The following is a 17,510-nucleotide window of genomic DNA, read 5'->3' as shown; positions in this document are numbered from 1 at the left end:
CGCTGCATTCTATGATGTTCAATATAAAGTAGGCCTTGATTATGTCAATAATGTGAAATTCATACTGTAGCCTACCACAAACAAAACAGGGCTCTTAGTTCTCAGTGCCTGGTTGTTGATTAACTTAAATTGCATGTTTTACTACTGTAACCTTTTATGGATAACTTAGACTTTGCATGACAAATCTGCGTTGTGACTCGTGAGTGAGCTCTGTGAAGCCTACTCTCAGTGAAATCTGGATTGAGGTTTAAAGGGGAATAGGCTACCACTCATTTTCAACATTGAACTATCTTAACTATAAATGCACCAAGTCTGTGTGTGTGTGTGTATATGTGTGTGTGTGTGTGTGTGTGTGTGTGTGTGTGTGTTCCAGGTAGGCCAGTGCCCCATGGGCACCGCTCTAGTGTCATTAATATACCTTAGAGTTGTTGTGTGGAAAGTCCCTCCTTAATTCTGTTTAGCCTAGAAATTGAGGTCATGTGATCAGATGATCAGTGTACATCACGTCAGTGTACTCTTTGGCCTGCAGAGTACGTGATCACATTGTTAATAGACTGGAACCTTGCTTGCCTAATGGCCCTATACACACTGTAGGAGTTTTAAAGTTGTCGCAGGATTCGAACTCGGGCCTCCCGCGTTAAAGTCCAACATCTTAACCACTAGACCAAATTAGGATATCCCTATGGACCGGGGGAGATATTAGACTATTGAGGCCATCAGGCAGAGAATCAGAGCCACTCTGCTACATAGGGATAACACACTTCAAGAGTTCACCAAGATGCGATCCAGACCTATACACATCATTCGTTCTTGCGGCACACTGCCAGACTGGATTACCTGGACTGCTGAGCCACGGCCCAGGCCTCTCAGACCTCTACTAATCCATGATCTGAACACTTACACTTACAAAGAACGTGCAGGTCATCAGTGACATCACAACGTCCTAACCCTGGTGTGTAGGTGACAGGTGGAACAGGTCCGGTGACTGATAACGACGTCCGCCCGAGAAGAGGCTGCTATTAGTCTATCTCTAATCTGTTGTGATAAGGAACGGCTCACCTACAGCCTACTGCTAGTCCGTTGTCACTCGCACCTTTTATGGAGACCTTAAACGTTGCATGACTTGACAAATCTGTGTTGTGACCTGTGAGTGAGCCGGACCACGCTCTGAGAAGAAATGCTGTGGATGAATGTACTGACAAGGACCCCCAAATTGACACTAATTAGCCCACGGTCCCCCATTTGAAAAAGATAGGGTGATTGGCTACCCTTTGCCCCCCTTTGAGACCCTGTTTAGGAGTAGGGCTTTGAGGAGGGCCAGGAAGATCATGGCTGACCCCGCACACCCAGTCTTTTTGCCCCACTCCCCTCAGGCAGGAGGTTGCGGTCCCTAAAGACTGTGAAGGCCCGACATTCAAACAGCTTTTTTCCCGACGTCTATCCGGCTCCTCAATGCTGCTGGTGTCTCCCCCTGACCACCTTCTATCCTCCCTCCACCCCCACTCAGAGTAAAATGCACTGACTTGTGCTGACTGACCTGAACACTTGAACTCTCTGCACTTTATATTTATTCACTATTCATTGCACCATGTTGTTCTTGTAACTGCACTCTTCTGTCCACCTCACCAAATTCCTAAAATGTTTACATGTCATGGCAATAAAGGCTCCTGATTCTGATTCTGATTCAGATAGCCTATGACAGGGGCCCCATGAGAGAATTTTTACGGCTCTAGCAGTGATTCTCAACCTGTTCAATTTCAAGGACCCCCACTTTGACATTTGAAACCCCATTTAATGGCCCCAATTTGTAAAATCAATGTTAATTTTAACTCTGAGAGGGTCCAATTGGTTCCATTTGTACACTCTCAGAGTTACAGACCCATAAGGGTCCATTTGGTTCCATTTTTACAGTCTCAGACTTACAGACCCATAAGGGTCTATTTGGTTCCAAACTATAATTTAGCTGGGGACCCACTGGAACTCCCTCAAGGACCCCTGGGGGTCCCCGGACCCCACTTTGGGAACCACTGCTATAGAGACCTATACTCTCAGTGAAATCAGTGTTCCCCTTTAATGGACAAGAGCAGTGGTTCTCAAAGTGGGATCCGGGGACCCCCAGGGGTCCTTGAGTGGGTAGAATTAGTTAACATAGCATCGATAATCTTGAAAGCAACACAATATATTTTTTAGATGGGGTTCGTTTGGGGGTACTTGACATGAACATGTCTGAGGACTATACTGAACACAATATAAGAATGAAAAAAAGGTTGAAAGTATATCTGAGCGTTGACCCTTGATATGAGTTGGTTACTGTAGTGAAGTGTTGGTTTATTACAGTGACATTTGTGCACACAACACAACGCAAACAGACATGTTGTGTCATGTCTGACATATCCATTACTTACATAACATTATTTTCATAGGGCTATTTGCAGGGTTAAACAGGTAGTTATAGAAAGAATGTGCCTCTGCGTTTGGAAAAGCGAGCACTGACATAATAATAAATACAAAATAACGTCATAGTAGTAGCAGTAGGACAGTATAGGTTATAGACTGCAATAACAAACAATGCAGTAGTGATTATCTCAAACAAATCTTTGTGTAAGTACTCCAGTACACCAGTGTGGGAAGCAACAAGCAAGAAGTGCTCAGACACGTGATGCTTCCATATTGGGCACATGGGGGCCGTCCCAGTATTGCTGCAGTGATTTGAGGCAGAGAGGGACAGGTCTCCTATAGCAGTTGTTGTTCAACTCTGCAGGGCTCAGGAGAGGAGAGAATCAGATCAGGACAACATCATGTGGTTCGTCCCAGACTTCTCCATCGAGACCTGGACTCTCATAGCCATCGCCTTCTCTCTCTTCATGCTGTGAGTGTTATTGGCACAATTATCAAGCTTGCTTTTAATAGTAACAATTATAAAGCTTGCTTTTAATAGTAACTATGGCTGTTTTGATTTTGATTTGAATTTATTTTTTATGTAACACTTATCTACATGTTCAATAGTTGTTCAAGTTCACTTAGGCTATTTTTTATTTATTTTTTAACCAAAAAACCAGTGGTGGATTACATTTACTCAAGTACTGTACTTAAGTACAATTTTGAGGTACTTTTACTTCACAGGATTATTTAAAATTACCAATACTTTTACTTCTAGTCCACTTCATTTCACAGAAAACTTTAGTTACTATAGTTACCTTGTGGATTTTGTTTATTGTTACAACACATGCATTCCGAGGACCCCCTCTAAAACATGGATTATACGAGGACCCCCTCTAAAACATGGATTATACGAGGACCCCCTCTAAAACATGGATTATACGAGGACCCCCTCTAAAACGAGATGATGCATGTCAAGGGGCTATCCTTTAAATAAATGTCAATAATAATTAACCACTTCAGCCCTATATGCATTTCGGCCATTTGAAAATAGCATATCTACAAGCTCACAGTGTGTCGCGACGCAATAAATACATTTGAATACAAATTTTGAAATAGGACATACTGAATAATGGGTATACTCTTACTTTTGTAACATTAAGTATATTTTGAAAATACCAATTAATACTTTTGTAGGCCTATAGTACATATTTTCCTCTAGACTTTTACGTCATCATTTATTTCATATTGCCGTATTGATACTTTTACTTAAGTAAAACATTTGAGTACTTTTTTTCCACCACTGAAAAAAACCCAAACACTGAACAGTTGAACTTGTCTGTTATGTAAGACTACAAGTTTCTGACCTGTAAGACCTCCAGTTCACCACATGTTAACCTTTTCTCCACTTTTGGTGTTTTACCCCCTCAGGCCGGGAACCCATTTTTGGGTTCTGTACAGTATGTACAGTATTCGAAAATGTAAAAACGTTTTTCAGAAACCTTAGGTCAGGATTTAGAGGCGTTTTTAGTCGGCCTCAGGCCTAAATGGGTTGAAGCTAGTGTGGATCCAGCATTGTTTCCACACACGCATGCAGACATGGTGGTTATGTAACAAGACAAATAACACGGCTTTTAAGGGTTAGACATGGCAGGTGCAATGGGTAAAATAATTAACTAATAGCTATCAGTCACAATTAAACTTCTCAAGTTGATTACTTGCATTGAGACTAAGAATGTTTGTATTAATATGTTTTCTGAAATTATATGTTTACATTTGGAAATTAGGCATTATATGCAATAATTTGCATAGGCCTATGCATTTCGACAATAAATCTGAAAATGGATAAAGCCAGGTTAAAAAGTATTGTTTCTTTATTTGACATATTAGAGACGAAACAAATTACAGCGGGATTTTAGATATATGTTCTTATCACTCCATAAATCAGAAAATAAATTTGACGACAGCGCTTTGTCGCTCTATGTAAAGTGTCTTGAGACAACTTGTTGTGATTTTACACTTTAATAAAATGTAATTGTAGGAAAAAGCTTTCGCACACCTAGAAATCAGGCGTATGCAACTATGCACAGGTGCGTAGGCCAGTGGACATCAATGGAAGGGATGAAAATACACTGCTCGGTACGACGGTACATGAGTTCTTTCTTTTGGACCTTCATGGACCTTCTGCAGGCATCAATGCATCATGCCTGAAGAAGGTCCGGAGGGACCGAAACGTTGCCTTATTAAAAGAAAAAAACTCATGTACCGAGCAGATACAGTGTGCAGGAGTATTTTCATTCCTTTCAATAAACTTTAATTGACTTCAATTTAACCCGGGTCCGTATAGAGATCTAAGTGGTTGAACTGCATGAAGTGACATTATTACTGGATTCCTAATATCACCAAAGCATTCGAGTATTCACCCCTGGACTTGCGTCAAGGCGCCCACTTTGAGAATCCCTCACTCACCTACAGTATACTAAAGGCCTGTCCACAGTCACAGTGTTGTTCAGCCTCACATGGACTTGAGACAACGATAACACTATCACAGTAATAATTATGGCAGTGCTACCGAGGTTAATGAGCCATGATAGCTGTAAAATGCACATATGCTGATATAAGAGTGTAAACAATACTAAACATCTAACGTATATGACCCATGTTATATTCCTGGTCCCGACTCCCTCCTATAAGCTGGTTGGTAACTTATGCAACATAATCATTTCCACCACTGGGGGGAAGAAAATGAACCAGATTTTTGGGTGCACTCAACACGCATGTTGAATGTTGATGTTGAAGGTCCGTGGAAATTGTAATTAATTTATTATAAGATGTATTTATATCGGCCACATGACGTTTTACGGTGTAATTTACTGCCCTAAACAAACATTAAAGTCTGCTGGCGTAGCCGTCTGCGGGCACCTTGGCTGGTAATCCAGTATGGCAGTGTGCCGCGGGTTCGACTCCCGATCCCAACGGCCTTTACTGCGTGTCACCCCCCCCCCATCTCTCTCCCCATTTCCCGCCAGCCTACTGTATGCCTATCCCTCTATAAAATAAAATAAAGGTGAAAGCTAAAGTCAATAGACTGCCACATGATGTCATTTGGGAAAGCCATGCATTGGAGGGGATATGGCTCCCCTCAAAACTAAAGCCATGCATTGGAGGGGCTATGGTGCCCCTCAAAACTAAAGCCATGCATTGGAGGGGCTATGGCGCCCCTCAAAACTAAAGCCATGCATTGGAGGGGCTATGGCGCCCCTCAAAACTAAAGCCATGCATTGGAGGGGCTATGGCGCCCCTCAAAACTAAAGCCATGCATTGGAGGGGCTATGGCGCCCCTCAAAACTAAAGCCATGCATTGGAGGGGCTATGGCGCCCCTCAAAACTAAAGCCATGCATTGGAGGGGCTATGGCGCCCCTCAAAACTAAAGCCATGCATTGGAGGGGCTATGGCGCCCCTCAAAACTAAAGCCATGCATTGGTCAAAAGCAGGAACATATTTATTTAAAGACCTTTTAAGCGTCGTACGAAGCCAACTCTTGTCGTGACAAATCATGACAACACACACAATATTTTGGACCAAACTAATAATTACAAAGAAGAAAAACAACAAAAAAAGTGTTGTAACCTGCCGTTTTTTTTCTACTTTCTAATTCTTTGTTCGGCCCCAAAAATTTTGTTTGTTGTCATGATTTGTCACGACAAGAGTTGGCTTTGTCCGCGGCGTAAATGTCTTTAAATAAATACTTTCTGAAAAGTCTATGAGGAAAATTAATGGGGATTTCTTTTCCGGGTCTCTCAAGGGGGCGGGACTGTGACGCTCTATAGGCAAGCAGACTATTGTTATTGCACCTTAGCTTGTAAATCCTTGAAAACCTTTAAATCGTTAAAAGAAAAAGGAAAAAAACGTAAAAAAATGTTGAAATCGTGCAATAACTCTCTATTCTCTCCTCCGATTGGCTAGCGATTGGGAACTCTTCCCAAGGCATCTGATTGGACAGTATACGGTGACATCATACCCAACTCAACTCTTCTAATTGAGCAATATTCCTGTAGAGATATGCAACCACACTCACAAATCCGCAGGATTGCATCTTTCTAGTTATTTTGTATTACATATTGTATAATTGTCTCTTGTTATTATCATCATCAGGTATGGATTATGCACCCTATGGGTTCTTATTACTTGCGCAAGCAGAGCGCGCAAGTAATCATTTCGCTTGGTCTCTTCGAAGTGAAGCCAAGTTTTCTTCAACCGTAAGTCTGTGCCTGGTTTGCTGGGACTAGTTACAAGTTACAACATTACGTCATATACACACCATGTACTCTCTCAAGGATGACGTAATGTTGTAACTGGTCCCAGCAAACCAGGCACAGACTTACGGTTGAAAAAAACTTGGCTTCACTTTTTGGAACCAAGTAACCACAGTATACTGCTAATCAAATTACAACTACATACTCTGTATGTAGTTGTAATGTGATTTGTAATTTGTAAATCTGTGCCTGGTCTGCTGTGAACAGACTACACAGATGACCATATCTCTTACGTCATCACTGAGAGCTAGTCATACATATACACACCATGTACTCTGGTCCCAGTTCTCAACGATGACGTAATGTTGTAACTGGTCCCAGCAAACCAGGCACAGACTTACGGTTGAAAAAAACTTGGCTTCACTTTTTGGAACCAAGTAACGACGGTATACTGCTAATCAAATTACAACTACATACTCTGTATGTAGTTGTAATGTGATTTGTAATTTGTAAATCTGTGCCTGGTCTGCTGGGACCAGACTACACAGATGACCATATCTCTTACGTCATCACTTACTATTTACTATTACTATTTTTCATATAAAGGCAGAAGATAGTAGAAAAGATAAAGACACACGGTTATTTGATCTGGATTGCACAAAAAGTAAACTATCACAAACAGGAGGTTTACCAACAACACTCAGTATAGCAATTGGTGCACAAGTGATGTTGACTACTAATGTAATGGTATCTGATGGATTAGTCAACGGTATCAGAGGACTTGTTGAGTATATTGACTTTGAGAAAAACGACACCTATGTTACAGTAATACTTGTTAAATTCCAAGACAAAGATGTTGGTCTTAAAGTTTATACGTATAAATTTCATTATATAGATATTCCACTGTTACTTTCTTAGCTTACACATGTTTCATGATGAATGTTTTTATGTGATGTATTCCCATGCTTTTGTTCTTGCTTAATGTAAATCGCTCTGGATTAAGAGCGTCTGCTAAATGCCTAAATTGTAATGCGAAGTCTAATAGTAAATATAAAAATTACCCAGAAGCAGTTCCAATATACAGACATGAAGCTATAATTTTCCATGGAGGCAGAAGAACAGGATCAACAAATAGGTTTCAATTCCCGTTGACATTAGCTTGGGGATTAACTATTCATAAGGTTCAAGGTTTAACTATACAAGAGATTGTCGTATCTATGAAGGGCTCACGTTTTAACCCGGGACAAGCCTATGTAGCATTCAGTCGAGTGAAAAGGATAAGAGATCTATATATACTTGATTTTAGTCCTAAAAAGATCAAAGTAGATAAGAATGTAGAAAGAGAAATGATACGATTACGACAATCACCTCTAGAAAATCCAAATATACGGAAGATAACTCAATTACCATTAAAACATTCATTAAAAATTGGATTGTTGAACATCAGAGGTTATCTAACACATTTACAAGATATAAACTCAGATTCCCAACTCGAAATGTTGGATCTAATAGCTTTTACTGAAACACACTTAAAGAAAAATAATAACATTACTTTTAAATTAAAAACAATGAACACCAATTACAAAACAATCAGGAATGACAGAGAATATGATATAGGTGGGGGAGTTATGTTTGCTATAAAAGAAGATATTGCCATTGAAATAATTCAAAAAGAAATCGAGATATTAGAAAAAGTAGAACACGTATGTATACATGTAAAAAATAAAGATCTATATATCATTCTTATGTACAGATCACCTAAAACAAACCTTACGGAATTAAACACATTTCTCAAGAAAATGGTAAAGTATCTATCATCTCCGACTTCCACAATTATGATAATAGGAGATTTCAATGAAGACCATTATACTGAAAAAGATATAAATATAAAGACCTTCATGTCAAGATTAGGCTTTAAACAATTAAATACAAATCCAACTACAGATTTCGGAAGTATTTTAGATCATGTATATTTCAACAAATTTGAAAGTATTATTACAGAAATTGAAGTTAGAGACACATATTACTCTGATCATGATTTAGTATTAATATCACTATAGTACAATTGACAATTTACAATAAGTAATAAAATAATTATACTGTATAATATATTTTAATTCAGTTTATATACCTTTTTTTTCATCACATATCAATGATTCATTTTTCTGTAAAAAAGTAGTTAGGTAGCAAATAGTTACACGTAATGATTATACATTTCAAACGTTCCTTCACAGAGATACTGAGATGTGATACTTTCCAGCGGTCGAAAGTACTTGCGCGCTCTGCTTGCGCACTAGTAGGCAATTTATGGCCTACTAGTGTGCAACAAGCAAGTATGCACTCGGCAGAGTGCAGTTCTAGTTGTTATTGTTATCATCAGGTATGGATATGCACCATATGGGTTCTTATTGTTATTGTTATCATCAGGTATGGATATGCACCATATGGATTCTTCAAGAACACTGGCATTAAAGGACCAAGGCCATGGCCGTTCATAGGGACCTTCTTGGAGTACAGACATGTGAGTCGCCTCCGGCTGATATGTTAATGTTTGTGATTATTATTATTACAACAATTTGAGATGTTTTTTCTGAAACTTAAAAACACACTGATTTCATTTGTTAGGGTATCCATAACTTTGACATGCAGTGTTTCCAGAAGTATGGTAAGGTGTGGGGGTAAGTTGGAGTGTATGGGCTGTATTTTCCTTCCTGAGGAGAATTGATATGAAATAGCCATAACTTTTAATGTACAGTATATATGCAGTACAAGGATAGTATTGTACAAGAATAAGAACACATTCATATAAATGCTAGTGCTGCACACTTCTTGCTCAAATGTGAATCTAGATTTTCCTCCACAAGAATTGAGATCACGATTCTCACACAAAATGTAATTTGGTCATCCCTGCACCTTTCCGTCATGAAGCTGTTTTCAAATTGTGTCGGTGCAGGTTCTTCGATGGCCGCCAGCCGATGATGGGCGTGATGGACACGGCCATGATCAAAGCCATCCTGGTGAAGGAGTGTTACTCCGTTTTCACCAACAGACGGGTAAGGACACTTACAGTAGGTCACTAAACAGTATGTAAGGACACTACACAGTATGACTTAACCAATAGACCGTTAAGGACACTACACAGTAGGTCACTAAACAGACAATAAGGACACTACACAGTAGGTCACTAAACAGGGTCACTAAACAGACAGTAAGGACACTACACAGAAGGTCACTAAACAGACAGTAAGGACACTACACAGTAGGTCACTAAACAGGGTCACTAAACAGACAGTAAGGACACTACACAGTAGGTCACTAAACAGGGTCACTAAACAGACAGTAAGGACACTACACAGTAGGTCACTAAACAGGGTCACTAAACTTGTAAGGACAAGTCACTAAACAGACATTAGGGACACTACACAGTAGGTCACTAAACAGTTTTTTGTGTTTTCTACTTTCCCTATGTGCCACCATGTGCTAACTAACTTTACAGCCAGGTGTACATGATGGATGCTTATTAGATTTAAGCTCACATGTTTTTTTAGTTTTCTAGATAAAGGGGGTGGTTCAACTTGCCCGCTGGCTCATCTTACCCCGTTCTCCCCTATCTGTAGGCTGTCAGGAAATGGGGGAGAGAGATGGGGGGATGACGGGATCGGGACACTGCCAGACTCTCTCTCTCTCTCTCTCTCTCTAGAGAGACAGAGAGAGATAGTCTAGAATCTAGATGTATACTGTACATACAGTACTACTAATGCCTTTCTTTGCTTGTGTTAAGGTTTGAGTGTATAAGATACTGTATGTTCCTCATCTGTACCTTGTGTGTGTGTGTGTGTGTGTGTGTGTGTGTGTGTGTGTGTGTGTGTGCACATGCGTGCGTGCGTGCGTGTGTGCGTGCGTGTGTGTGCGTGTGTGTGTGTGTGTGTGCGTGCGTGTGTGTGTATATGTGTGTGTCAGGACATTGGACTGAACGGCCCTCTGGCTGACGCTGTCTCAGTCGTGGAAGACGAGGCATGGAAGAGGATCCGCAGCGTGCTTTCACCATCCTTCACCAGCGGACGACTGAAAGAGGTATAACGGAAAGAAAAAGGACAATTTTAGATCCATCTCTTATTAGAATTCCAATATGTAACAAACAACAAACAATATGTCCATTCCAACAACATTTAATGTCTCCTCTCCTTGTACAGATGTAGAAGATCATACGAGGCTGCATTCCAACAACATTTAATGTCTCCTCTCCTTGTACAGATGTATAAGATCATGCAGGTCCATTCCAACAACATTTAATGTCTCTTCTCCTTGTACAGATGTATAAGATCATGCAGGTCCACTCCAACAACATGATCAAGGACCTTCACAGGAGAGCAGAGGCCGGGGAGGCCATAGTAGTTAAAGAGTGAGTGCAAGAGCCGCGATTACTTATTTTATTCATAGTCTAATCTAAAGTATATACATTACAATTAAGTCATCTTAACGGCACAATGCAAGAAAAATCGAATTCCAATTGGTATAACTTCTATTGTACTGGCTATTCTAACTCACTCAGTGCCACAGGACGACTTTGGACGCCTCCCCTTTATTTGGCTGATATTTTCATGACTTAAAGACTTATGCTATATTATGATATCCAAAATATCCAATAGGATATCTGGTCTCATAGTCTCGCGTAGCCATACAACTATTCCACAATCTCTGAATGCCATGTAGATTCTGGAACTACAGCTCCAGAAATCCGAATAAGGAAGCTGCCATTTCCGTTCACAAAAATATATTTTAATAGCTTTACATGTAGGCCTATCTAAATCCATTTCTGCTGAGCAGCACTGTATTTTATTTTTTACAGTGTGTTTGGACCGTACAGCATGGACACGGTCACCAGCACAGCGTTCAGTGTGGACATCGACTCCATCAACAACCCGTCCGATCCGTTCGTCAGCAACATCAAGAAGATGGTCACGTTCAACTTCCTAAACCCGCTGCTCGTGCTCGTCGGTACGTGTGTTTGTGTGTGTGTGTGTGTGTGTGTGTGTGTCTGTGTGTGTGTGTGTGTGTGGAGAGGAGACATCAAATGTTGTTGGAATGGAAATGGAAAGTGCCATGGCTTTTGGCCAAACGAGGTATGAGTTATGTCTGTTCAAAGGTTTCATTTTCAAACAATTGCTATTTGGCCCTTTGGCCAATTGGAGTAAGACTGGTTTCAGTGCTATTTGGCATGAACCTCAACCATACTGTAGTTTCATAAACATGTGCCGCTGCATGTACTGTATATAGGGTCAGGAGAAGAATTGTCATAAAACTGCAATTTTTATTGGCTTTTCCACTTAAAGAAATGTACTCCTAGTTTTGTGTCCGTATAGGTCCAAAGTTCATAGACACATTTTTGTGCATTTTGATCAAAGATCCCGAGTTCAGTTCAGTTGTAGTGAAATTAAAAGCATGATATTGTCCTCTGGGTAGAAGGAAAATTATTGGAATTTGAAATAGTTGAATATTTAAATACTCAAGTAAAGTAACAAAAGAAAAATGACAAAAGATTGTACTTAAGTTACTTTACACCAGTGTTCTTAACCAGCATTGTCTGTGATATTGTTTCTGCTAAGAACTGAACTTACATTCTTTCTTTTATTCCAATTCAGTTCTGTTTCCGTACCTGGGAAAGATCTTAGACAAGTTTGAGGTGTCCTTCTTCCCTGCTGAGGTCTCCAAATTCTTCTACTCCTTCCTGGCGAAGATCAAATCTGAACGGAGCATAAACGACCACAATGTAATTGTCACATTTAGTTTTGACACTTATTTGAAGATGATTAAAGGTGCAGTAAGTTATGCCTGAAGGAGGGGAAAGGAACTGGTTTGAATAACGTGTTCCTTGTGCACGCGCTGTGTCCTACCAGAGAAACTCCCCATTGTCAGGTGATAAGAAGTGGCCTGCTGACTCCTCATGCATTGAAGGAAGCATGAGCTCAGTTCAGGTTGGCAGATGGAGAGTAGACGCCTAGGCAATTGGCACCGGGTTAAAAATGGGCTACAAAATCATCAGATAAAAATTATAGTTTATATTATAATTTTTATCCAACGATTATGTAGGCCATTTTTAACCCCAGATTATATCAGAATAGCGATTTAACTGAAAAGGCTTAAAGGGGCCACTTCACCACTTTTGCAACCAGATCTTATTTGAATGCTGTTTAGTACCCTTTCCTGGGGTTTTGATCATGGTGCCATGTTCATGACCAAAATCCTGTCATGACAATGTGGTCTCACTTCCTTCCTGGACTACAAAGTCACACCTCCATGCAGCCTCCTCCCTCTCCACAAGGAGGTGAAGTGCACTAAAGCATTATGGGCATTGTAGGAATTTGGCAATCCAGTCAAACCTTAGGCAAACACACAGACTTCATTATTTTTCTTGCCATAGGGTGCAAATTTCAAATTGTGCTACTGTTATACTACAAATACTATTAACATTGAGTGACTGCAGTGTATTCCAGGGGTGAAATGTGTACCTTTAACCAAAAATGGTATCAGTGTGACCCACTCTAGTCCCTAACTGGGTTAATTCAACCCGGCAGAACCGAGTGGACTTCATGCAGCTGATGGTCGACTCTCAGAAACCTGAGACCGCCAACCATGACAAGGAGATCCAGAAAGGTAGGAAACCACGCGAATAAAATAGAGATCTAACGATACAGTTTAACAGTGATATGATCGCATCACGCTATGTAGCAGACCCAGCTGGCAATAAGGAGTTGTAGCTCGACTGATGATTTTTCCCATTGTATTGTAGTAAATCAACATGAAAACTGAAAGAAACATACAATACATACATCAAGGTCAATCAACATTACATCAATAACTTCACATATCAGTAAATCATATATCAGCAGTTTCATATATAAAAGTAAATCACATTTATGCATTGCACATTCCCCATACTGTACGTCTAATAATGTATACAATCAATGCATCCTGAACCATAAACAGTCCACCATAATCCACATTAGACAGATCAGGAAACAATAAAACTCTAAACAAACATTCAGTGAACAATAACAAGAAAACATCAAAAACTAGAAAAAGTGCCCTTCTGGCCACAGGTCTCCACCATGAGGACAGGACTCTGTGTGAGATGTTTGGCAAAATGTTCGTAATCGAAGTACCTGTAAACTATTATTTGCAAACTATTATTTGCATTGAGAAATGACACGATACGATACAACGTCAAACGGTACGATATGTTGCCATCTGCATGTAGATGCAGTTGTATTGTTGAAATTAAAATGGCGTCACTGCATCGTTACAGCCCTAGAAGAACATGAATACCATCAGTGTGCCGACTTGGACTCTCTTTATGTGGACTCGACTACAACAATAGTGGTTTGTTCATCTGTCTGTCTGCCAGGGCTGACGGATCACGAGATTCTGTCCCAGGCCATGATCTTCATCTTCGCCGGCTACGAGACCAGCAGCAGTACGCTCTGCTTCCTAGCGCACAACCTGGCCATCAACCCTGAGGTCCAGAAAGCCTTACAGGAAGAGGTGGACCAAGCCTTCCCACAGAAGGTATGAATGAATGAATGAATGAACGAATTAACGAATGAATGAATGAATCACGCACGTACCAGGTGTTTTTCTTGCTTACTGTAAATCGCTCTGGATTAAGAGCGTCTGATAAATTGCAATTGTAAATTGAGTGCTCCATCCACCACCTTCACCACCAGGCCAAGCCTACGTACGAAGGCCTGCATCAGATGGAGTATCTGGACATGGTCCTGAACGAGTCCCAGAGGCTCTACCCCATCGCCAACCGCCTGGAGAGGATCGCCAAGAGCTCTGTGGAGATCAACGGCGTCACCATCTCCAAAGGAACCTGCATCGCTGTGCCCGTGTACGCCCTGCACCGCGACCCGTCCCTCTGGCCTGAGCCCGAAGCCTTCAAACCCGAAAGGTAAGTTACGCCCTGCACCGCGACCCAACCCTGTGGGAGGAACCCGAGGCCTTCAAACCCGAAGGGTACAGACCCCTCCCTCTGGGCCGAACCTTAAGCCTTCAAACCCGAAAGGTATGGTGTTGAACGAAAACCCAAACTAAAATACAACCGGCGCTTGAACACATTTGGCTGTTGGTTAGAGCAGTGGTTCCCCAAACCTTTTAGCTCAAGAACCGAAATAAATTAGACGTTTGTATATTCTATACTTCCAGGTTCAGCAAGGAGAACAGGGACCAGATGGACCCCTACGCCTACCTTCCGTTCGGTGCCGGGCCCAGGAACTGCATCGGCATGAGGTTCGCCGTCATGTCCATGAAGCTAGCCGTGGTGCAACTGCTCCAGAACTTCACCATCGTCACCTGCAAGGAGACCGTGGTGAGAAGACATTCTACTACGAATACACACTAACATCCACAGGGCTGGCTCGTGTATATATAGGCCACAGGCAGATTGCCCAGGGCAGCAGTTGAGTCACCCCCCCCCCCCCCCCCCCCCCATCGTCATTTTTCAGATTTCTATTATGAAACTACAGAATGTAAGCTTTCATTGTATTGTTCATTGAAATTGGAAAATATTTGAAACTTGAAACTTTGAAAAAGCCGGCCTAGGGCGCCAAATTGCTTAGAGCCGGCCCTGAACATCCACAGTATAACAAGGAGACTGTGGTGAGAAGACATTCTACTAATATACACATTATCCACAGTATCAGTTTAACAAGGAGACTGTGGTGAGAAGACATATTCTTCAGAAACGCACATCTTCTGTTTTTTTATGCTGAGCCAAACCGTAAAAACAGTACAGATGTACAGTACTTGTACATCAAGCTGCCTCACGCTACAGAAACAGGAGATTTCTATGGGCCTCATGGCTCGGCAAGGCTTACTACTATTGGAATAGAGAGCTATTTAACTCTTACATTAAAAAAAGTATAGATCTATACATTTGAATGATCTGTGATGTTATTGTGTTTGTCCCGATTCCCATGGAGCTATAGGAGTTGATCTGTGATGTTATTGTGTTTGTCCAGATTCCCATGGAGCTATAGGAGTTGACCTGTGATGTTATTGTGTTTGTCCAGATTCCCATGGAGCTAGGAGTGGACGGCTTCACAACACCAAAGGACCCCATCCAGCTCAAGCTGATCTCAAGAGCAGATGTGGCTGCTTAACCTGCTAAATGCTAAATATGCCTCAACATCATTTGACTGCGTTTCCATTCTTATGTAAGCTTTAACCATTCTTATTGTATATAATAAAGCGATTATATTATAGAGTGATTATTACATTGACCACCTGACCACACACATGTGTGTTTGTATACAGAGAGCGAGTTTATCCAGGATATCAGGACATTATACTGCCTTCTCTGTGCAGAGTTCAACAATGACTGCTTTAGAGATGAAAGCACGGAATGAAAGATAACACCCAACAGGTTTCTGCTACCATACTGCATTCAACAACACCACCAGTGTAATATAATCATTAGCTCATATATAGTAGCTGTCACAGAACCAGTCCAGAGCACACATTCTAAAACAGTGGTTCTCAAACCTTTTCATGTCAAGGACCCCTAAATTGACACAAATTAGCCTGTGGACCCCAATTAGAAAATAAATGCCAAGGACACCCATAAGAGAAGACCCTATAGGGGTCCCCGGACCCCACTTTGGGAACCACTGCTCTAAACAGGTTTTCACTGCCAGACCGGCCTTTCTCTCTTCTTGGCTTTCTACTTCACTGAATAGATGGCCTCCTTTCAAATGTTTGGACATATTGTTTCAGGAGGAAGCAAGCACTCCCACTGCTATCTAATCTCACGCCCCATCTCTGCACACACACACACACACACACACACACACACACACACACACACACACACACACACACACACTACATAAACAAGCTCCACCTCTATGTTCGTAAATGATACGGTTTCAAGTCCCTACTCAATTCAATTTGCAATTCAAAGGAGCCTTTATATAGGCATGAGAGAACATATATGTTTGCCAAAACGCATATGCCAAAGCAAGTGTCAAAATATATTAAAAACAGTTGAAAATACAGCATTTTGTAAACTCTACTCAGCATTGTGAAAGTCTGATCTCTAGTGGAACACTGTTGCATTGAAATATTACAGAGGTTTTCAAGCCTTTTCATATCAAGGTCCATTATTTATTAGGCATTATTTGAGCCACGGACCACCGTTTGATGACATTCAGGCTTGCAGACCCAAAACTAAACAATAGCCTATGTTGTTATCATTGGATACATATTTGTCCACATTTCCATGCTGTATTGATGTTGGTACCATTAGGTGAGATAACTAGCCCCTTTTTGGACGGCGGCCATCCACAATTCAGAAAAGGTAACGGAGGGTCCCAAAAGGGGCTAGAGAGACAACAGGCAAACATTGATCAAAATAACAAATATTTTACATTATCTAATTGTGTAGACTTCTTGAAAGATGAAGTAATGCCAGATGTTTAACTTTTCTTTTACTCTTGAGAGCTTAAAATGGACCTGGTCAATTTTGGTTTAATTTTACACCCTCAATATAGTTACATATCTAATTAGGGTCCATTTGGTTGGACTCTCCATAATTTATCTTGGGACCACATGGAACCTCCTCCGGGACCACTGGTGGTCCCCGGACCACTGTTTGAGAACCACTGGAAAATGAGGACATGGCAGTGTGCTGCTATGATTTTGGGTAATATTTAGCAGAACTATTAGGCCTATACTGCATTATACCAGACCTCAATCCAGGTGAAAAGGTAAATATTTAAACACACAAACTATAGGGAATGTGTACAACCGTGGATGACTCACCTAGTTTAGTTTGAGCAAGGGTCGGGTAAGGATTGGGTAAATGTTTGCAGGGT

The 17,510-nt window shown here is 41.0% G+C and overlaps 1 protein-coding gene across 1 annotated transcript; it reads left to right on the top strand.

The window, feature by feature from the left end:
• Positions 1-2,734: 2,734 nt before the first annotated feature.
• LOC308315209 (cytochrome P450 3A30-like) lies at positions 2,735-15,899 on the top strand. Its single transcript, XM_080763077.1, has 13 exons — positions 2,735-2,869; positions 9,064-9,157; positions 9,262-9,314; positions 9,590-9,689; positions 10,597-10,710; positions 10,950-11,038; positions 11,486-11,634; positions 12,279-12,406; positions 13,212-13,290; positions 14,042-14,202; positions 14,361-14,587; positions 14,842-15,004; positions 15,708-15,899. The coding sequence occupies exons 1-13, from the start codon at positions 2,799-2,801 to the stop codon at positions 15,795-15,797; spliced, it is 1,518 nt and encodes a 505-aa protein (XP_080619203.1). The 5' UTR covers positions 2,735-2,798; the 3' UTR covers positions 15,798-15,899.
• The last annotated feature ends 1,611 nt before the right edge of the window (positions 15,900-17,510 follow it).

The sequence above is a fragment of the Protomyctophum bolini genome (assembly GCF_963924005.1).
Source record: "Protomyctophum bolini genome assembly, chromosome: 5".
NCBI classification, from domain to species: domain Eukaryota; kingdom Metazoa; phylum Chordata; class Actinopteri; order Myctophiformes; family Myctophidae; genus Protomyctophum; species Protomyctophum bolini.
Note: the sequence above shows the minus strand (reverse complement) of the source record. Positions and strands in the feature narration are given on the sequence as shown.

What these genes read in the sequence shown, in the direction of transcription:
- LOC308315209 (XM_080763077.1), top strand. Translation starts at nt 2,799, where the DNA reads ATGTGGTTCGTCCCAGACTTCTCCATCGAGACCTGGACTCTCATAGCC. An exon ending in CCCGCTGCTCGTGCTCGTCG is followed by an intron (nt 11,635 to 12,278) that starts GTACGTGTGTTT and finishes ATTCCAATTCAG; the next exon opens with TTCTGTTTCCGTACCTGGGA. An exon ending in TCACCTGCAAGGAGACCGTG is followed by an intron (nt 15,005 to 15,707) that starts GTGAGAAGACAT and finishes GTGTTTGTCCAG; the next exon opens with ATTCCCATGGAGCTAGGAGT.